A 19,930-nucleotide genomic window follows, 5' to 3' on the forward strand; every position below is an offset into this window, starting at 1 on the left:
TGACCCTGTTAAGTCGAGCCAAAGATTGTCCATTTCGATTGCTTTTTCTCCTTTCCTTTCCTCTCCGACCTGTGAGAACTACAACATTGCGTCTGATGCCTACGTCAGACGTTGAGTGACATCGCCGTCATGTAAGGAGTTTTCAATCGACATCGATTCATGTTTACATTTGACAAGTTTGTAAGTATTCATTCAATTTCGTTTTTATTCATTGTACTTTCCACATGCAGCAGATCAATATGTGTATGTTTAACTCAAGTATAAGCTTTGTTACAACGTTAGTCGCTGATATGTTAAAGTTAGCCAAGCTAGCCAGCTAGCTCGCTTAATGTTTCTATGTTGATAACTTAATGTAATATACCTACATACATGCACATATGTACCTATAGGAAATGTCATAACGAGAGGTATGCTGCACCGTATTTGCACCACTCGTTATTGCACCTTGAGTATGATGTTAATTTAAGCCGGGCTGACACAGAACATCTAGCTTGCCATCTAGTGTAAGGTTAGCTCCATGATTATCAACACTCTTTCTGCTGTCACTTTTTAATTTCATTTCCCCCTCCACATAGACATCGAGGTGAATACAAAGTTGCAGTGTCATTAGAGATGTCTGGCCGTGTGTGTGCCAGCATCGTACAACGAGCTTCAAGCTACACATTGACACTTTCCTCTACTGCACAATTCCAGGTGTGTACCCTGATTTACTTTTTAACTAAATATTTCATTTTTGAAATCATAAAAAAATTGTTGTTTTGTTTATTTAGTACACTAACCTCCCTAGCATTTCTCTCTTCTCAGCCTCGAGCAGCAAATATATGTCACTTCTCCTCCTGGATGAACTCCAGAGTCAGGTCAGACATTTCAGGTGAGGACTCAGGAAGTTGGTCTCTCAGTGGGCGCCACCTCTCAACTCGCCAGGACCTCAACTTCCAGCTCAACCAGGTCCAAATCAACAGCATCCTGCGATCCAATGAGCAGGTATTGGATTTTATAAACTCTGGAACTTACAATATGTAACCAAGCATGTTGTGAAGCCATCGTAGTATGACATGCTTTATTTTTTCATTCAAATTATACATTTGCAGTTATATATAACCATGTACATGTGTATATGTGCATCTGTGTTTCAGACTATCAGTGTGCCAGAGTTTGATGGCAGGGGTCTCAGTGCTGTCAGAAAGTTTGAGAGCAACCAGCTGCCTGCTAACACACCTAATGAGGACCGTCGTAGTTCAGCCACATGCTTACAGGTATGCATGTTCTCCCCTCATTCTACAATCCAATCCACTGCCCTACTTTCGCTTCTTGTAAACTTTAATGGAGTATTCTGTATCTCCTCCAGTCAAAGGGCATGCTGTTTGGAGTGTTTGACGGCCACGGGGGGTGGGCGTGTGCCCAGGCTGTCAGCGAGCGTCTGCTGTACTACGCTGCCGTCGCAATGATGTCAAAGCAGAGCCTGGAGGAGCTTGAGAACTGCATGGAGAATGAGAGACCTCTTCCTCCCATCTTGCAGTGGTACAAACACCATACAGACTTCAATTATCGGGAATCTGCTTCCCTCTACATCGACCACCTCAGAGTCTTCTGGCAAGAATTAATAGAGAGTGAGGAACATGGTGAAGGCATGAGGTAAATCCAAGGCTGTGTATTTCTAACAAACTTTATGCAAGTCTATCCTGTTGTTTTCCTCTTCATTTGTCATTTTACTACCGTTGTGTCTAAGTTAAAAACTATAATGACTGCATGAATGTCTCTGCTGGTTCATGTTATCATGATAACAAACAATTCAATTTTTTTAGTTAATATGGGATTATTTCAATTGTTTTTGTTGGTAGTAAAACACTTACGTTTTCTACATTGCAAGTGCTTGTTAAAGCAGTTTCATGTTGAGTGATGTTCTTCCCCTCTTTCTCTAGTCCTCTGGAAGCTCTAGACTATTCTTTCAAACGGCTCGATGCTGACATTTCCTTGGAGGCTCAAGTCCCCCTTTCCAATGACCTGATGAAAAGCACAGCCATTCAGGTACCAGCACAAAACCTTCCTTGCTCCTACAATACATTCAAATAAAGCTTTATTATTATGATTTGTATTATTACGGATACACCTGCGCCATCCTCTGTCCAGGTTGCGTTTGCTGGTTCCACCGCCTGTGTGGCTCATGTTGGCACAGACGAGATCCACGTGGCAAACTCCGGTGACTGCAGAGCAGTCCTGGGCGTGCTGGAGGAGGACGGATCATGGAGCGCTCTGCCCCTTACCCGGGACCACAACTCACAGAACCAGGCTGAGATGGAGCGGATCAGGTCCCTGCACCCCCCCTCAGAGAGAGACACAGTGGTCACAGAGGACAGACTGCTGGGGGTGAGAGTTTATAAAATGTAACGGGCATTGTGCAGTGAGTTTTTAAAATGAACCACAGGTCCTAAGCTGTTATTTTGCTCTCAGGTTCTGATGCCCCTTCGTGCCTTTGGTGACGTCAGATTCAAGTGGAGCCATGAGCTGCAGCAGAGTGTTCTAGCCAGCTTAGAGTCCGGAGTGGACCTGGACTCTCTGAACCTGTACCAGTACACTCCACCTAACTACCTAACTCCACCCTATCTGGATGTGGCCCCTGAAATAACCCATCACAAGCTGAGACCTCAGGACCGCTTCCTGATCCTCGGCAGCGACGGGCTGTGGGACGAGTTGGGGAACGAGGAGGCAGTACGGCTCGTTGGAGAGCATCTCAGTGGGATTCACCTTCAGGTGTGGGGTCAAAGTGACTTGTGTTTATATTCCCCTGATTCACAGCAGACAACCTACACCTTAAACTTCACAATTATTTTATATATGTTTTGATCCTCTTAACTTATTCTGTTTCTAATAGTGTTAACTTGGTTAGTTATTTCAACAACCTTTTGACCTAGACAAGATATAACATCATTATACACTGACTGTGACTTAAACTAAATGTAGTTTAAAATATAAAGATAGCTTTACCAAAAGCTCTTTCATTTTCATTGGTAAAAAAAATAATGAATTGAGTGACTGAAATGTTCAATACAATCTGATGACTTAAAAATGCTGAAATGTAAACACTTTTCATTGACCACAGTAATGCTAAAATAATCATGGTTTTCTTTGACTAAGAAAAAACTATAAAGCCCAGACTCTGAATCATCTAAAACCTGTTAATATAATTACAAATCTTAAAAGGACATTTGACGAAGGGATAAGAATATATGGAAACAAGGCTGACAAATCAACACTAGTTTCTAACTGTTGTTTCTTTTTTTCCAGGCTCCTGTTTCTCCATCTGAGAAGCAGATGAAGTTGGGTGAAATGCATGAACTCTTGCAGAAGCGCCAGGCCCGCGCCTCCCCCGCTTTAGACACCAACGCTGCGACACACCTCATCAGATACGCTCTGGGCACCGGGGAGTACGGAGAGTTGTGCCAGGAGAGGCTGGCCTTGATGCTGTCTCTGCCGGAGGACCTAGCGAGAATGTACAGGGACGATATCACCGCTACTGTCGTGTATCTGAACTCTGACCTGGCCAGACCTCAGCACAGCTAACACAAGGTTTTCTACAGTACTGTACGGAGAGGAAAAGCATATCACATTCAGCTCTGTGCATCTCATAGTAAACATTTCCTCTAAACGGTTTCCTGGATATTTGGGACAAAAAGGATTATATTACAACCTGTTGCATACATTGGTTGGTGGCATAGCTAAGATAAATATAATTGGAGCATTTATAAGGTCAGAATACAGACAGAAACATCTTTTGATCCCTCAGTGTATTTATGATGGACATTTTATAGGAAAAACCTGAGTTGTAGTCAAAAGTCAAAATGATACAGAATAATGCAGACACTCACTTTGGTCCCAGTCAGACTTTGTTTCTATTTTGTTTGCTTCAGACAATCCATCGGTGAACTTTTTGTTCTCTCTTTTCTTGTAAACCGTGAAGTATTGTTTTAATGTTCAGTGTGAATGTACAGTCTTCAGTTTGATTATTAGCTGTTATTAAGTTAACACTCCAGATTTTTCATATTAAACAATCAAACTTTGTATCCTTTGCTTCGTGTGTTTTTAATCCCAGACATTTAGATTGCAAAGTGAACACAATGAAATGAAATTCAGAAGCCCAACATTTTGCATATTTTAGAGAGTTTAACACCCAAAGCTCTGTGGGAAACTCAGCTTTCAAAATAAAGTGGGCTAACATGTAATTGCTGAGTGTCACAGGAGACAATCTGATCTTGTGTTATGTCAACACCGCTCCTCTCAGAGAAAGGTACATCACTTCCCTTGCCAAAAGGTGAGCGTGGAGTGCATAAACACACACCTGCATGACTGACTGACTGAGGTCACCTTTACCTTCTTTGTTTTTCACCAATATTTCACTGATAAAATCAAACAATCACTCGGTTAGCACCATTGGGAGCAAGGTAAGCGCATTACTGTTGCCAGCAGCAGCTAGTAGAACAATACTGATAGCAGAGAGCGTGGAAGATGATACATGAATGGTACTGACTGTTAACTCTGAAGGTGAGTAAACGCCACAGAGCTGGCAGGCTGCCATTGGAACAAAGCAGCAATGACAGAGGAAAGATCTGGAGGATTTCTACACTAAAGGAGAGGATGACCAACAAAGGGGATTTAAGTCTGCTCTTTTTGCTGTGCCAAGTCCAGGTGAGTGTTAAAAGTTGGACTATTGAAGTTTTCTTCTGTTTAACAGTTTGTGTGGTGACTGTCTTACTATAACTCGTAAATTCGTCGTGCAGTCAGAAAACTGTCTTTATTGCTTAGCTCACCTGTAGATCATTTTAAATGTATAATGTTTATTTTTGTTTGTTGCTATAGCTATATATATTTATGTGTATTCATTTATTGTTGAAAAGATATTTCCTCTGAATTAACAAATCTCAGTATGTTTTTCTCTTCTGAAAAGCGAAATATACATTATAGTCATATTCTATAATAAAGGCCTCTTTATTTAATATTTATATGAATCATGTATGCATTATATTATACAATGTTACAGTATGTGGTGATTTATTTAAATTTGTCATTTTTTTTGTATCCTTCAGTGTTTTGCCTTTCTGGCTGCAGCAGAAATGTCGCCATGGTGCTTAAACAACAGAATCAACTCCTCCAATAATGAAATCACAAGAAGCGCAAAGCTAGAGGTAAACGTACAGAACATATTGTTATGTGTAGCTTGTTTTATCTGACTTGACATGGTGACTCTGCTTCAAACAGAATAACTCTGAAGTGGTCCTGGAGCAGCTCCCCACCATTCAGTTTGCACGTGTGTCTGGCTGTTTGAAACGTAAGAAGAGAGAGTGGGTTATTCCAGCTATTCACTTTCCAGAAAATGAAAGGGGGTCATACCCCAAATTGATGGTGAAGGTAACTAAAGTAGTATTCAGTCATTTAATTGCTTTGAATGCACTTTTAAACAGTCATGACGGAAACATTTGTATATCATTGTGCTTTAGATCAAGTCAAACAATGATGACAAGGTGGCGATAACCTACAGAATCACAGGACCAGGGGCTGACCACCCCCCCGAGGGTGTCTTTACTGTCGACCGGCGATCTGGGGTGCTGTATGTGACGCAGCCCCTGGACAGGGAGAGTACAGCCAAATACACTGTGAGTCAAACGAAAGAAGGCATCATCTCACTTTTTGTTTATCCCTAAGCACAATGACTGCTATGAATGCAAATGGTGTGTGTTACAGCTGTGGGCCCATGCACTGAATGAGGGTGTAAAGGCTGAGGAGCCCATGGAGCTCATTATCCACGTTATTGACCAGAATGACAACGCGCCAGCATTTACTGAAAACCCTTTCTATGGCAGAGTGAGTGAAAGCGCGAACACCGGTGAGACAAGGATTCAACTAACTCCACTTCAATACTGAAATGCTCATTTGAAGTCCTAATAGACAGTGTTGTATTGTTGTCTTCAACAGGTGAGTCTGTCATAAAGGTTGTAGCAGTGGATAAAGATGACCCACAGACAAACAATGCTATGGTTAGATACAGTATAAAGGCTCAGATGCCCACAGAGGACATGTTTGCCATAAACCCAGTGAGTGGGGTGATCAGGGTAAACGCAGGCGTACTGGACAGAGAGGTAATACTTCTATTTTCTATTCTACTACACTTCTATTTATAATACTTTCTCCTTCCTCACTAGTCTCTCTTTCCTGTTTCAGACTCAGCCAGAATACAAGCTGCTCATTCAAGCGGCTGATATGGAGGGGGAGGGGCTAAGAACCACCTGCACTGTCATCATTACTGTCACTGACAGCAACGATAATGCTCCACAGTTCACCGTCACATCTGTGAGTCAAAGATGCCCAAACACTTCATAATAATGTTGAAATAAGTTGAATCTATAAACGCATTTAGCACTGTTTCATGCTTTAACCCCAGTTGTCAACATCAGTCCCTGAGAATGAGGCTGGAGTGGAGGTTATAAGACTAAAGGCCACTGACAAGGATGAGTTAGGATCTCCAAACGCCAACACCATATACTCAATAATCAAAGGCAATGAGAGGGGAGACTTTAACATCACCACAGGCTCCAGTCAAATGGAGGGAATCATCAAAACAGCCAAGGTCTTTTTTTTATTCAGGAATCTTGTTGTTTCTTTTTACATGCAGACTACTTCATCCTTCTTTCCTTATCTTCATCCTCTCCAAGGAGCTGGATTTTGAGAGCGTTCCTGTCTTTACTCTGCTGGTGGTGGTGACCAATGAGGTGCCGTTTTCTGGACGGGTGTCAACCTCGACAGCCACAGTGACTGTTGCAGTGGTGGACAAAAACGAGCCTCCTGTTTTCAGGCCAGCAGAGATGTATGTAAGCATCTCAGAGGATGAGAAAACAGGGAGTTCTGTGGCTGACCTCAAAGCAAAGGACGAAGACACAGCTAGGAAACAGAGTGTTAGGTATGATAACACACTTCATACATATTGTCGACATCTGGTTGGCCCCAAAATGTGTATATTAAGTGTGGTTAAATGCATTTTTTGGATCTAATTAGGTTGTGTCTCTTGCTTTTCTGCAGATATAAACTACACCATGACACTGCCAGGTGGCTGAGTATTGATAAAGACTCAGGATCTGTCCAAGTTAAAAGCAACATGGACAGAGAATCACACTACGTCACAGACAGCAAATACACAGTCCTAGTTTTGGCTTACGACAATGGTACATCTTTGCTTGGTCTTACCTGACAACACTCACATCATCTTCTTTCCAACTTGCAAAACAATAACCCTTCTCCTTTCATTCTCCTAGATACCGTCCCAGCTACAGGGACAGGTACTCTGGTTGTGACTTTATTAGATGTGAATGACCATCGTCCTGTAATCAAGCAGAGGAGAGCCATTCTGTGCAATATTAACCCTTTTCCTGCCCTGCTGGATATCATAGATGTGGACGGACCTGGTCATGCTGGGCCCTTTACTGTGGAGCTTCAAGGAGAGCACAGAATCAACTGGACTATCAGCACCAATTCCACAAGTAAAAGCTCATTACTGTAGTTAAACAATGTAGAAGTTGAATTTTAAAGGTCCCCTATTATACTGTTTTTCATCAATATATTATAGGTATCAGATATATACAAAACATGTCTCTGAAGTGAAAAATGACATCATAAAGTGGCCAAAATCTGATCAGCTCATTTTCAGACAGGTTTTTATAAATGGATCAGGACAAAAAGTGAGCGAATCTTTTTTCGTGAAATTTCAGAATCTCTTTACACAGAGGGGACACATGTTTATGTATAAAAGACATGAAAAAGTGGATTTTGCATAATAGGTTACCTCCAAATGACAAGTCCTAATCTATTATTGAACATTTAATCGAATGCGGTGTCACCTAAAACTCTGTATGACACACATACAGTATTTAAAGAAAGAGTTACTGAAAACTCAAGCCAAAGACTCTTCAAGAATATCTGCGTCTTGTCTCCCCTTTCAGACAGTGTGGCAGCCTTGGCTCCCAAACTGGATTTGCCCCCTGGAGACTATAGTGTGCAGATGCGTATTTATGATGTCGGCATGATCTACCAAGACAGCACCCTGGATGTAGAAGTGTGCCAGTGTCAAGGCGCTGTCTCTACCTGCTTCATCCCACGCTCTGCCCCTCATCTGCACGGCTCATCTCTCGCAACATCAGTTCTGGGAACGATTTTCGGTCTTCTGCGTATGTAGCAAGGATTGTTTTATTCACTTGGTGTCCTGATTTGTTTTGGTTTATTTGTACTGTCTTATTTTGTTTTTGTTGACCACAGTGCTGCTCTTGCTGCTGCTGCTGTTGCTGAAAAGAAGGAGGAGGTCAGAAAAGGATGTTCCTCTCCTTGAAGATGTACCCAGGGACCACATCTTCTGCTACGATGAGGAGGGGGGAGGTGAAGAGGACCGGGTAGGAGCAGGACGTTTAAATACAAGTTTAAAAGATAGTGGCACTGTCAGTTGTCTAAGGCAGGAGGACTAGAGAGATTCATGAATGGACACCTACAGCACCAGATCATCTAGTAAAGAGATTCATTTTGGCCAAAGGTTTGCAGAGAGTTAAGTGATCCAATGACTAACAGAGGTGAAGGGCTAACTGGTAGGTGGAAGAGGAACAGAACAGGTGAAAGTTAGAGGATATTTCATGTTTGTAACTGCAGTTAAAACAGAGAAGGAGGTGGCAAATCAGAACAGTATGCAGACAGACTGTGCTATGCTCCCCTGTGAAACCCCGAGTCATGCTTAAATCAGGAACACATTGTCTCGAGGCTGCTCCATATTATTAATCTCATTCATCTCAATCTTTCATTTTAGAAAATGATTGCATTTCTGTTTCTCTTTAGGAGTATGACCTGAGTCAGCTCCACAGAGGCCTGGATGATCGTCCTGAAGTCTTCTGCTCTGATGTGTTCCCTGCTGTCCAGAGACCCCCATCCTACCGCCTACAATTCCACGACAATGAAGAGATTTTCCATTTAATTGAGGATGTGAGTGATGTTGAATTTTATACCAGAATATATGTGGTATAGGACATCGCATCATTGCAATATTTCGTTGTGATTGCTACTCAAACTCTCTGTATGTGATGCGTTTCCCTGGTTTCCCCTACAGAACGTGCATGCTGCCGACAGCGACCCCACAGCCCCTCCCTATGACTCTCTCCTGGTGTTCGACTACGAGGGTGTCGACTCAGATGCAGGTTCGCTCAGTTCAGTCGACTCCTCGGACTCGGATGAGGAGCAGGACTTTCAGAGCCTGAGCCTGTGGGGGCCGCCTTTCAGCATGCTGGCTGACCTGTACACGGGGGGGGTGGACGACGACACAGAAACACTGCCAGGAGTAACAGAATGGGTCTGACAGAGATCTTATAAATATGTGTCCATCTGCCAGAGGTCCTCACAGTGATGTATTTCTGTTGCCTTTTGGGTGAGATGCTCTGAGTTATTCTTAGCGTTATTCTTAGCGCTCGTGGCTCGTGGCTTTGTTTAATGCAGAAAATCTACTGGTAGACAATGACATTTAAAACAATATCATATTTAATAGAATTTGTGTTCTAAGCCTTTGTTGATGTTGTCACACTGTTCAAACTACACCTCAGATATTTTGTATTTGACTATATTATTGTTACATTTGTGTTTTAGTCAACTTTTGTTTATCAATTATCATTAATTAATTTTACTTTTCCAATGCACTTTGCTATTGCTCTGCCAGAATAGACCAGGCTACAAAAACCAATATCATATATCTAATCCTGTTTTTCTTTTCAATTTCTTTTTAAAATATGTAGTTACTTTTACCCTCATCGTATCCTGTTCTTACACGTTTTATGATTAAGTTAAAAATAATTAAAGTTTGTTATCATTTAAAAAACAAAAGAAATGTATTACATAAAACAAATTATATCATGCTATTTGAATAAAGAGGCTTAGTTGCAGAATGTTATGTTGTTTTATTGAAAGTAATGTAAAAATGGACAACATTTAAGGTAATGTAGCAGGGTTCTGTGTGTAGAGCAGGATAATACTATAGTGGAAGAGCTCATAGAGACAACACTTACATTAGACTCCATGACATAGAATGATGCAATGATATTTAAAACAATTAGTTGATTGGTGTGTAGCCTGATTGCTGGATGATTGAATTAATTTCTCTATTTTTTCATTTACATTTCACATTTATTCGTACATCTGAGGAGTTGAGTTTCTTTAGAGTGGTATGTATTCTTGGCTATTAAGACACAAGGAAAAATCCTAACCAGTTTCTAAAATGAAACCAGTCCTCCGCTGTCACAGTAAACTTTGTCTACATGCTGATAAGCTCTTGACCAGTGAGCTCCCTGTGTCATTTCCTCAACAGTGGACTTTAACCGATCCTTATCGACACACTCCCGTGAACTTTAACACCTGGATCTGCTGCACCGAGGAATAACAGCGGCGAGAAAATGATCTGTTTATATGTTTCTTATTTCAGCTAGAATATATATTCTATTCTACATGAGGGCATGTGGATGAATGAGTGGAAGCTGTACAATATTTGTGGAAGGTAAGAAGCTACATGGATAGAAATCAAGAGTAAAAACTGAACAAAGGTGTGTTGGCTGACTGATTACCTTTAGCAACCATTTGTTTTCCTATAAGTGAACCTCTCCCTCGCAACAGATGACGCAGAACATGTTCCAGGAGGGGTTGTACCAGGTGTTTTTTAAGGAGACACCCTTAACCCACCCACCGACCCCGGCTACCAATCACAGCGAGCTACTTAACGGCAGGATTCATCGCTGGTTTGGGACGGTGGTTAATACCAGACTATTAGTCACTGGGGTGAGATTCTACTATCATGTGCTTGTCGAAACCATTAGTATGTTTGATTGTATAACTGTCGGCCTGCTTCATACCATGTACTTCCTTCAGGTGGTGCAGATCCTCAGTGCCTTATCTTGCATACTGGCCACAGTCACCCATGCATGTGTCAGCTACAACTGCTCTGTATCCATGACAACACCTGTGTGGTCAAGCCTGTGTGTGAGTCCACATCTACTTCCGCTGAAATAAACTCAGACAGAGAGAGAGTCAAACACTGGGTCATAACTGTGTGTGTTGTTACAGTATGTGGCTTCTGGGTGTCTGGCAATGGAGGTTCAGAGGAAGGCTGATAAATTAAAGGTTTTAATATTATGTTTTATGATTTAAAATGTCAGTTTTTCAGCTGCCTTGTCTAATTGTGCATTGTGAATCCTGAACAGATCATCGCTCTGATGGGTCTGAACCTCTTTAGTCTGGTGTTTAGCTTCTCTACTCTCCTCGCAACCGGCCTCAGCTCCACACAGCATGTCGCACTCAACACCAACCAACAGGTAAATCTATGTAGCATGGACACTGTATAAAGATCATTCTGACTTTTTTTTTTATGCAAAATCCACTTTTTCATGTCTTTTATACATAAACATGTGTCCCCTCTGTGTAAAGAGATTCTGAAAGTTTCAGGAATAAAGATTCTCTCTCTTTTTGTCCTGATCCATTTCTATAAAAACCTGTCTGAAAATGAGTTGATCAGAATTTGGCCACTTTATGATGTCATAACGTTTTTTTGGGTTGTGTAACCATTAGCCAATAACCAACCGGTAACTCTCCACATTTCTCCAAATAGCGAATTGCTTCATATGTTGCAAAGGGAAGCTCCATGGCGTTTGCTATACAGTGTCTTTTGGCATCAGTCTACATACTTTTCCTGTCGCTGAGGGGCCTGCGTCGCTACAGTCCCAATATTCAGGCCTACAGCCGCATCTCACAGGTAAATATTGCAGGGTATGAGTATTAGAATAACATGAGGATAAAAAAGGGATGTGTTCAACATTAACTTGGATGCTTTGTTTTGGTAATTTCAAATTCAGTTAAATACTACAGTTTAACTCTGTCTGCTGATTGGCAGTGATGATGACATATATTGTTGGATTTAAAGGGGTCTGAATTGTAATTTGTTTTCTGCTCAGGATCCAGATGAAACCAATGGGCCTCTACTGGAAAATGTGGAATTCAGTCTGTGAAACTGAAAGACCTGAAACGACACACTCCTGCCGCAATGTTTTTGTAAACTCAGTTACTGTTGTTGATCAGGGTCTGTATGGCTGGTATGAATAGGTTGTGCAATGTGATTGTGTTTGAGGAAATGTTATTAGATATTGTGAAATCATACCGTGTCACCTTACAGAGGCCTCAGTATCACTTCTCCTTGGGAATCCCACAAAAATAAATGATTAACTTGTCAAAAGCAAAGATTAAACATACAAAAACAGAACATGTTAAAAAAGAAAGGGTGTATATAAAACACAGTAATGATGACATTCAATTAAATAAAGTACATGCATGTTTTACAGCTGAGCTATCATAATCTTACATTGTCAAAACTGATTATCGTTTTTCACAGACAGTGCTCTGTGTTCAACACTAGAGGGCAGCATTGCCTGAGATTTGTCATGTTGTGCAGTGTGTGATTAACTTCCTCTGTTTAGTGTAACAATAGATGAGGAAACTTTGTAACAAGTAAGAGTTGTCTGCTGCAATGATTTAACTATAAACTCTTCGACCACACTTGGTCTTTCTCAAGTGAATTCACTGTTTTAATCTGATGATCATTGAGAGTAAATAAATATGCTGTTTTACTAAATCTGCATTGATCTGTTTAATTAGACTAGTCTTGATTTCGACATTCTTTTACCCTGACCTCGGCTTAAACCATAAAACCAAATACCAGCCCAAAGACTGCCCCTTAACAGTCTTGACAAAATGTCATAATGTTGCAAAAATGTCCTGACTTTTATGGCTTGAAACTGGTCCTCACAAAGATAGTCCTAAGGTTCATAGAGTACAGACAGAGTCAAGGGTGTGTGGTGTGTGTGTGTGTTTTGCAGTGATGGAGGGTTTCATTAAGGATAAAGCAAGGTCATACACCACTCTCATAGTAAGCGCACACACACACTCACCCACGCACACACAGACTTGTAGGAGAAAAAAGAAATCACTGAGGAGCGAGTTTCTCACGGCATGTCTGGCTAACAGCTTCCAGCTGTTGCCTGGTCGGGAGAGCTGCTATGGGAACACACCGAGTACAAAGAAAACCATGGGATTCATTGGTAAATGGACACAGAAGGAGAATAAAAGAAAGCAGCAGGATGACGAGGTAGGGTGTCCAAACACTGACATCTGACTCCTCTGATAGAAACCACTTTTCTGTGTGATATAGCATCAAAACGGTGTGTTTGTCGTCTGTGTATCTGGTGTTTCATGATATCAGCGTAGATGTTGAGTTGTAGAAACAATCCATTTGTTTAGATGTCTGCATTTCCTGCCAGTACACTTTAATCATGGTTCAATGTTGCATTAACACAGGGAGAAATTGTACAATGTGATCAGAGGAAGAAGCCAAACACAGTGGCCTGCAAATCAAAAGCTACACGTGCGACATAAAGCCCGCCTATGCATCCGGGCAGCTGTTTAATCTCGAGGTTGGGTGGTGAGTAATATATTTTGTCTCTGGAGTATATCTTCCTTCTGGCTCCACAGGAAATCCTTCTAGCCCAGTTGGAGTGTAGAGGGAAGTGGCTGAGGTCTGGATGTGATGACAGAAGAGTGAGTGTGTCCGGAGGAGAGGAAGTGGTAAGTACATGAGGGGATCCCCTTTGATAAGTCACACTGATAGTCGACCGTTCAGCAGAATGCTTCTGATCTGAGACCCCTTGTAGTGAGTCAATATCTAAATATCGTCATGATTTTAATTTCTGAATGAAAGAGAAGGAAAAAAACAGACAAAGGCGTAATGTTGAGAACATTCATCAATAATTTATTTTTCTTACTCTCAAGAACCACCACTGCTTCTCATCTTGAAAATTCATCATCAATTTCCAACAACACAGTTTTGAAAAATGTAAAGTTACTATACAAATTTTTAATAGAAAAAAGAATAAATTAACTGTGGAACTCAGTTATTTTTTTGATCAATTCCACATTTTTTCTACAACACCTTTAATGCATTGTTACAGTTGAACAGAACTGATAAGATCAGGTTACATGCTCTATTGTCTGGTAGCCGAAGTGATCTACTATTAAACTGTTAAAATAAGCTTCATTTTGCACATCTGGTAGTTGAATCTATTGATAATAATGAAGATGCCTAGATCCTACGTGACGAAGCAGTAACTGGTCATGTTGTAGCACCTGAAGTGGTTGTTACAATGTCAGAACTAAAAAAACAAAACAATACTGGTTCATATAAAATGGAACATTGTTAAAACAATGAATGTGAATGTTAAAAACCCCCACAAAACCTTACAGTGCCCCTCCGTACATACAGGAAAAGACTGATAAAAGAGTTAGTTCATTTTACAAAAAACCTCATACATTTCATGGAGCACAGACAATATGGTGTGTTTGGAGCTACAGAGGGACGGGACGTCACACTTTTTCACATCGGGCTCAGAGATTACCACAAGGTCAAGATGGGACTTTCTGCGGGGTGCGAGGAAACACTATGGAGCAAGACGTGCTAATGTTAGCGTACGGAAGTCGGATGCTGGATATCTTTGGGGTCTTTATTTGTCAGTGGATCTGCAGGGAATGCATGGGATCGTGTCTTCAGCACACAGAAAGTGAGCTAAAATGTACTAACTTGTCCTTTCAAGGTGACTCGGAAACACTAGAGTAATTCATTCCTATAGGATGGTGTGCTGGTTCCAACCCTGGGTAAAGACTGACCAGGCATGGGTGAGCAACTCTTGGAGAACCAACCATGCAGGGAATGGGCTTAACTTTATGTAAATAGTCTTTAAAGTGGCAGATTACAACAGCTGGTGTCAGTGCATAAAGGGAACACAAGACTACGATGGACACGGTAAAATGCCTACCAGTCCTCCCACACCTTTAAACATGTAACACCATTAATCCATTAACATGTAAAACAACGCGCTCAACTCACAATTAGACTTTGAAGGCTGGTTGCTGGATCCTCAATGTAGAGGATAGAAAAGAAAAGACTATGAAAGCCAACAAACTTGACTTTTTAATATTATCACACCAATGTTACTGAAGAATTCATGTGGCAACATTAAAGGTGGGGTAGGTCATTCTGGAGAAACCAGCTCGAGTGCGCGAGAATTTGAAAATACACAGGAACAAATCTGCCACTTCCTTACAGAGCCCCTCCTCCAACACACACAAACGCGCACATGACCAATGAGGGCACGAGATAAATTTGTGCACAGATGGAAGGCTGACAGGCAGGTAGGCCGTCCAGTTATTTTAACCGGGCCGGCTAAAATGATTGGTCGTGCTTTTTACAGTACTACGGCTTCCACAGATGATATTTTGTTATGGATTTTTTGTCAAAGCACTTAAAATATTCATTGCTATCGGGATGTTAAGAGCATTCCATGGAATATAACAAAAAGTGTATCTCGAGCCGGTTTCTCAAACTTACCTACCCCACCTTTAACTATGATATTGTAGTGCTGTTTTAGTCTTTCCTCTTCGACACCATTTATGTCCACTTCTTTATATCACTGTAGAATCTGTCATAATCTTAATAAAATTAACATCTGATTTATTCAGATTTTGTGCAACAATAAAACAGTATCTCTTAACAAAGACTTTGGCAAGGGGAAGGGGGACATTTAGATACAGTTAAAACATGCAGAGCTCTACTTTCTTCGTACAAAACCAGATGTGCTTTTCTAACCCTGTTCTGAATATCTGATTGTGGATTGGTGAGAAAATAATTATCTCCATTTGAGAAGGTTAAAGAATATTTCCTTTCAGTTCTGGCTATGGCTTCTCTTCTGCCCTGACAGTAGGGTATTTAATTGTAGACCTGAAATTCATATACTTATTAAAAGAGCACTATCATTTAACACATTGCCCGCAGTTTTAGCTTTTTTTGTTTCCTCTTATGCACTTTGATGCAACTCATTATTACCAATATTGAGAGTGGAAAATGATAACACACTGATTGTAGGTCCAGCCCTCATAGACACTGTTAATGTTGTGCTTTTCAAATAATTCCTACTACACGTGATGCCAAATCATAGAGAAGTCTGCTGCTGCTTCATACAATAGCCAAAGACTGGGGCGATTGAAGGAGCGGCTGTTCCAGTGCTGCATTACAGTACAAATGTAAAGCACCAACATGTTTGGCACTGGTTTACCTGTACTCATGCATCATATGAGGTGTGGTGTTAGCCAGTAGTGAGTTCAGACTGTCTGTGTTCAGTCAGGAGGCTGCAGTCATGCTGAAGAGAGGACAGAAAGAGGAGAAAGCACAGCGCTACAGAAGGGGACTGACAGACACTCAGCATGGCGACATAGCCAAGATCAGCGAAGAAGAAACAGTCATGATAAAAAAAGATGATTCACTTCAGAGATTTATCACTGAACAGCCTCCATATCAAGTCACTACAACAGATGTCAACAGCCAGAAATAACTTACTTTCACAGGTGAAAAGGTGGAACCAAAATGTCTGGTTTCTATATTAAAACTTCCAAAATCAAATGGTTCCATAATTGTAAATCGATGTGGCTAATAACACCCTCGAATGCCACTTCACTCTACCCCACCCTTACCCTCTGATCACAATGAACTTTGTGGACCAACATGTAGACAGAAGAATCTTGAAAAGACATGAAATGAACAGGAATGATGAAATCACTGAAATAAGCATAGATCAATGCCAAACCCAATAACCACAACTCCAAATTGTCCCTATGATGCACCAATGATGTTTTGCTCCAAGCATCATAAGGCAGAGAAAACAGCAAAATGCCTGCTTCAGATTCACACCAGTTCATATACTTGTACATGTTTGTTATTGCTATAGTCCTCATCAATATCCCAGGTACAGTCCAATAAACCATCCTAATATTGTCACTGTGAATTTACTCTCATACAGTTGACTGGTCACCTTTCTGCATGGGCCCCGAGCCCCGGTGGGACCAGTCAACCCAGTACGTTGTCTTTGGTTGTGGGTTGGACTGAGAGGAGTTGAAATTGTCATCTAAATGTGAGTTAATCCAGATCTTTTTTGAAAAGTCATCTTCTCTTCTTATAAATATATGGGGACAAACAAACCCAATAGACGAACAACATAAGCGGGAATAATGAAATCCAACACAGTTAATTTGTTACTGGAAATGTTTTTTTAACTGGTGGCTCAAATCCAGCAGGTATCCTCTGATTGGGTGGCAGTGCACTGGAGTTAGTTCAGGTCTGGGGGGCCAGAGATGAGATATGAGAACAGATCCAGGAAGGACTGATGTTGGTTCTGTTGAGTTTGAGTTGTATGTTTGATATTTTTCTGGGCTCTCCCTTCACGTCTCTCCTTCCCTTATGCCCCATTGCTTGTGTGCTGAGTAAAGGATGTGCTCTGTGGTGCTGTAGGGCAACAGTTCATCAGCTGAGGTGGCATTCTGTCCTGTGAAACCAGCCCCCATCAGAGGCCAGAACGTGACCCGGTCCAACTGTTATGGAGGGGCATAATAAAGAGGTGGTGAGATGGATGGAGGGCAGGATTTAAGGAGGAGGGCGGCTCATGTCCAGTCCGCCAGGCCGGGCTTCTGTAGGGCCTTAGGGATGAGGTCGTTGGTTGTGGAGGGGTAGTAGTGAGGGACAGTGGAGAGGCAGTGGGAGAGGGCAAAGGGACTTTTCTGGGCCCTTTAGGAAGGTCTCAGACCAGGGTTCCAGGTTTGGCCTTATCGTGTCCGTACCACTGCACATCTGCCAGCTCCGAGCACAGAGGGCTGCTGGGAAAACAGCTGTCACTGAAAGACCTGCAGAGGAACACACACACCAGTATGAGACTGACCTCGGAGAGCAACTTCTAAATACTATCGTCTACATGGTTTCAAGATTATATCCATTCTTGCAATTGTTTGATAAAAAGTGTTCTCACATACAGCACATGGTTGAGTTTGACTATTAGTAGATCCTGTAAGGGATTAGCCAGTGTCAGACCACAGAGCAGAGCACATGCAGAGATCAGATAGAGATACAGCCAAAGAAGGAGTACATGACATATACCGCCACCGGCAAAGAGCAAGACATGGTGGACATTCCCCATTGTCAGTCCCCCACAGTCGATGATGAAAGTGATGTTGCCTAATACGTTGGGATTTATTAATGGGCAACGTCCTATAGATTAAAGTCTGATTGTGAGTAAATTCGCTACTACTGTTACTTGCTTCGAGGTTATTTTCTCTCTGTTTTGCTGCTGCTGTGTTTTCTGTAAAGTACACTGTAGGTGGAGACTACAGACAGTACCTCTATGCATCAGAGCTGGGCTGAGGGGGAGACTGACAGACGTCCTCAGTAGGAGAGCTGTCTGCTGTGCCTCTAAACCAGGAGAGAGGACACACACACAAGGAAAGGAGGGTTAGTGCAGACAGAGAGAGACAAGGAAGAAATGACCAATGAGGAAATAAGAGACATTTCCCGTGACGTAAAGAGGACAGGAAAAAAGAGCGAAAAAACAAAGATGCAGTGAGTGAAGTCGAGACCGAAACTGAGTATGAAGAAGGTTTAAAATAGAACCCACAATGCCATACAAATCTTCCTTTAGGATTAGTTCAACAACAGTGTAAAACAATATCAGCTGACAGATAAAACATGGAGTCAAAGCTCGAGAGAATGTTAGAGTGAAGGTTGTATAAAGATGAGAGAGAAAGAAGCTGAGCAGCCAAGATGCAGTTTGTCGTGAATTAATGTGAATTCATATTCGGCTTGAAGCATGTTGTCATCCCGGTCAGCTGCTGTATGTGTGTGTGTGTGTGTGTGTTAGTCTGTTTGTGTCTTACCCGCTCTGCCAGTTGAGGATGTGCTGTGGGCTACAGGGGGGGGTGGCTGCGTGTTCGCTGGTGGGTGTCATACTCCTCTGGCTGTGAGGGGATGCAGCTATGGGGAAAACAGACAGTTAGTCATGCTAAGTAACACACAAAATGCAGCGTTGTCAGAGAGACACAGCGGACAAACACACATTGACCAGAGACACATATACACAGAGCAAACACACAATATAGAGGCTACAGTGAGGTGATCGGCAAAGGTATTTCAACTTTGCTCCACATGGGGGGAGGGGTTTAGGGGGATGTGGCTCTAGGGTCACTAGGAACGTGTGGGTCAGGGGTCAACTAACACAACTGTCCCATGGGAAAATAGGCCTCGTTGGCGCAGTAGGCAGCGCGTCAGTCTCATAATCTGAAGGTCGTGAGTTCGAGCCTCACACGGGGCATTAACTTTTCATATTTCCATATTTGATCAACAAAGAAGGTGTGTAATTTAAACTCATAAAGCGCTGTTTGGTACAGACTGATCTAATGCTGTTTGGGATGATCCAAACGTCCAGATTTCTACCCATGTAACTTTTACATAGTACTTATAGAGGCGGACTGTACCAACTGTATTAATGTGAATGTTATGTGACCAAATTACTCAGCAAATGTTCACCGCTCAAAGCTCACAGCTAATCTTACATCATAAACATTGCTGGGGTCTCTTAATCTAATGGTCGTGAGTTTGAGCCTCGCACAGGGCATTCCTTATTCAATCAATTATATAAATATAAAGTTTCTCATTTACATTTCAATAAATTGTAAACTTAATAAAAATACAAAACTATATATATCAAACAGGTTTAGTAAATAAGGGGAAACACTTTATATTACTGAAATGACTGAGCTAGGGTTCTGAGACTCAGTCAATCTGAAAACATGACCCATGGCCCGTCTCATAATCTGAAGGTTTGAGGTTCGAGCCTCGCACAGGGCATTGAGTTTTCCCAGCATGAACCTTTTCATTAGAAACTCTTAAAAACAAAATAATTGTTTGTATAAATAACAGGACCAGTGTAAAGCTTTTTTCATAAACACATGATAC

The 19,930-nt window shown here is 41.6% G+C and overlaps 4 protein-coding genes, 1 long non-coding RNA gene and 1 other non-coding gene across 17 annotated transcripts in view; 5 read left to right on the forward strand and 1 right to left on the reverse strand.

Annotated features, from left to right (window-relative positions):
* Positions 1-71: 71 nt before the first annotated feature.
* On the forward strand, positions 72-4,059 carry pdp2 (putative pyruvate dehydrogenase phosphatase isoenzyme 2). Its single transcript, XM_034084737.2, has 9 exons — positions 72-180; positions 576-693; positions 805-984; positions 1,137-1,256; positions 1,349-1,635; positions 1,923-2,028; positions 2,131-2,367; positions 2,452-2,751; positions 3,286-4,059. The coding sequence occupies exons 2-9, from the start codon at positions 613-615 to the stop codon at positions 3,559-3,561; spliced, it is 1,587 nt and encodes a 528-aa protein (XP_033940628.1). The 5' UTR covers positions 72-180; positions 576-612; the 3' UTR covers positions 3,562-4,059.
* A 385-nt stretch (positions 4,060-4,444) lies between these two features.
* On the forward strand, positions 4,445-9,956 carry LOC117447826 (B-cadherin). 2 transcript variants are annotated; one of them, XM_034084736.2, is made up of 16 exons: positions 4,445-4,683; positions 5,082-5,180; positions 5,254-5,403; positions 5,493-5,648; positions 5,737-5,878; positions 5,968-6,131; positions 6,214-6,342; positions 6,434-6,619; positions 6,705-6,949; positions 7,069-7,211; positions 7,302-7,325; positions 7,437-7,526; positions 7,986-8,210; positions 8,299-8,429; positions 8,863-9,006; positions 9,131-9,956. In XM_034084736.2, exons 1-16 carry the CDS (start codon positions 4,633-4,635, stop codon positions 9,374-9,376), a joined length of 2,325 nt encoding a protein of 774 aa, XP_033940627.1. In that variant the 5' UTR covers positions 4,445-4,632; the 3' UTR covers positions 9,377-9,956. The 2 variants fall into 2 exon arrangements, with proteins under 2 accessions (XP_033940627.1, XP_033940626.1); XM_034084735.2 differs by having other exon boundaries at positions 7,302-7,526.
* Positions 9,957-10,277: 321 nt separating this feature from the next.
* On the forward strand, positions 10,278-12,682 carry tmem253 (transmembrane protein 253). Of its 5 annotated transcripts, none has more exons than XM_034084741.2 (7): positions 10,280-10,607; positions 10,678-10,839; positions 10,930-11,040; positions 11,125-11,181; positions 11,262-11,372; positions 11,666-11,809; positions 12,009-12,682. In XM_034084741.2, the coding sequence occupies exons 2-7, from the start codon at positions 10,678-10,680 to the stop codon at positions 12,060-12,062; spliced, it is 639 nt and encodes a 212-aa protein (XP_033940632.1). In that variant the 5' UTR covers positions 10,280-10,607; the 3' UTR covers positions 12,063-12,682. The 5 variants fall into 5 exon arrangements, with proteins under 5 accessions (XP_033940634.1, XP_033940632.1, XP_033940633.1 ...); XM_034084740.2 differs by having other exon boundaries at positions 10,281-10,561; positions 10,657-10,839; XM_034084738.2 differs by having other exon boundaries at positions 10,283-10,561.
* Positions 12,683-13,049: 367 nt separating this feature from the next.
* Positions 13,050-19,930, forward strand: part of LOC139434055 (uncharacterized) — an 82,902-nt gene continuing 76,021 nt past the window's right edge. The window contains exons 1-2 of the long non-coding RNA XR_011643456.1: positions 13,050-13,195; positions 13,579-13,671. This is a non-coding gene — a long non-coding RNA (uncharacterized lncRNA). The remainder of the gene's footprint in view (positions 13,196-13,578; positions 13,672-19,930) is intronic.
* Positions 13,835-19,930, reverse strand: part of frmd4a (FERM domain containing 4A) — a 97,479-nt gene continuing 91,383 nt past the window's right edge. For 6 of the 7 annotated variants that reach the window (XM_034084555.2, XM_034084554.2, XM_034084552.2 and 3 more), the window contains exons 23-24: positions 18,853-18,949; positions 13,835-17,829 (exon numbers count right to left, since the gene is read on the reverse strand). In XM_034084555.2, coding sequence (XP_033940446.1) covers positions 17,727-17,829; positions 18,853-18,949 — 200 coding nt within the window. In that variant the 3' untranslated portion in view covers positions 13,835-17,726. Of the gene's footprint in view, positions 17,830-18,319; positions 18,392-18,852; positions 18,950-19,930 lie in introns of all 7 variants that reach the window. The other variant, XM_034084553.2, reaches the window with a different exon arrangement.
* On the forward strand, positions 19,214-19,286 carry trnam-cau (transfer RNA methionine (anticodon CAU)). The gene has a single exon. It is a non-coding gene; the product is annotated as a tRNA-Met (tRNA).

This window comes from Pseudochaenichthys georgianus, chromosome 6, assembly GCF_902827115.2.
Source record: "Pseudochaenichthys georgianus chromosome 6, fPseGeo1.2, whole genome shotgun sequence".
Taxonomy (NCBI): Eukaryota; Metazoa; Chordata; class Actinopteri; order Perciformes; family Channichthyidae; genus Pseudochaenichthys; species Pseudochaenichthys georgianus.

Excerpts from the sequence above, each read along its gene's own strand:
- pdp2 (XM_034084737.2), top strand. The coding sequence starts at position 613 with ATGTCTGGCCGTGTGTGTGCCAGCATCGTACAACGAGCTTCAAGCTAC. Across the intron at positions 694-804 it reads CCTCTACTGCACAATTCCAG|CCTCGAGCAGCAAATATATG; the intron begins GTGTGTACCCTG and ends CTCTCTTCTCAG. Across the intron at positions 1,636-1,922 it reads GAACATGGTGAAGGCATGAG|TCCTCTGGAAGCTCTAGACT; the intron begins GTAAATCCAAGG and ends CTCTTTCTCTAG.
- LOC117447826 (XM_034084735.2), top strand. The coding sequence starts at position 4,633 with ATGACCAACAAAGGGGATTTAAGTCTGCTCTTTTTGCTGTGCCAAGTC. Across the intron at positions 5,404-5,492 it reads ACCCCAAATTGATGGTGAAG|ATCAAGTCAAACAATGATGA; the intron begins GTAACTAAAGTA and ends ATTGTGCTTTAG. Across the intron at positions 6,343-6,433 it reads CACAGTTCACCGTCACATCT|TTGTCAACATCAGTCCCTGA; the intron begins GTGAGTCAAAGA and ends CTTTAACCCCAG.
- tmem253 (XM_034084741.2), top strand. The coding sequence starts at position 10,678 with ATGACGCAGAACATGTTCCAGGAGGGGTTGTACCAGGTGTTTTTTAAG. Across the intron at positions 10,840-10,929 it reads CCAGACTATTAGTCACTGGG|GTGGTGCAGATCCTCAGTGC; the intron begins GTGAGATTCTAC and ends TACTTCCTTCAG. Across the intron at positions 11,041-11,124 it reads CTGTGTGGTCAAGCCTGTGT|TATGTGGCTTCTGGGTGTCT; the intron begins GTGAGTCCACAT and ends GTGTTGTTACAG.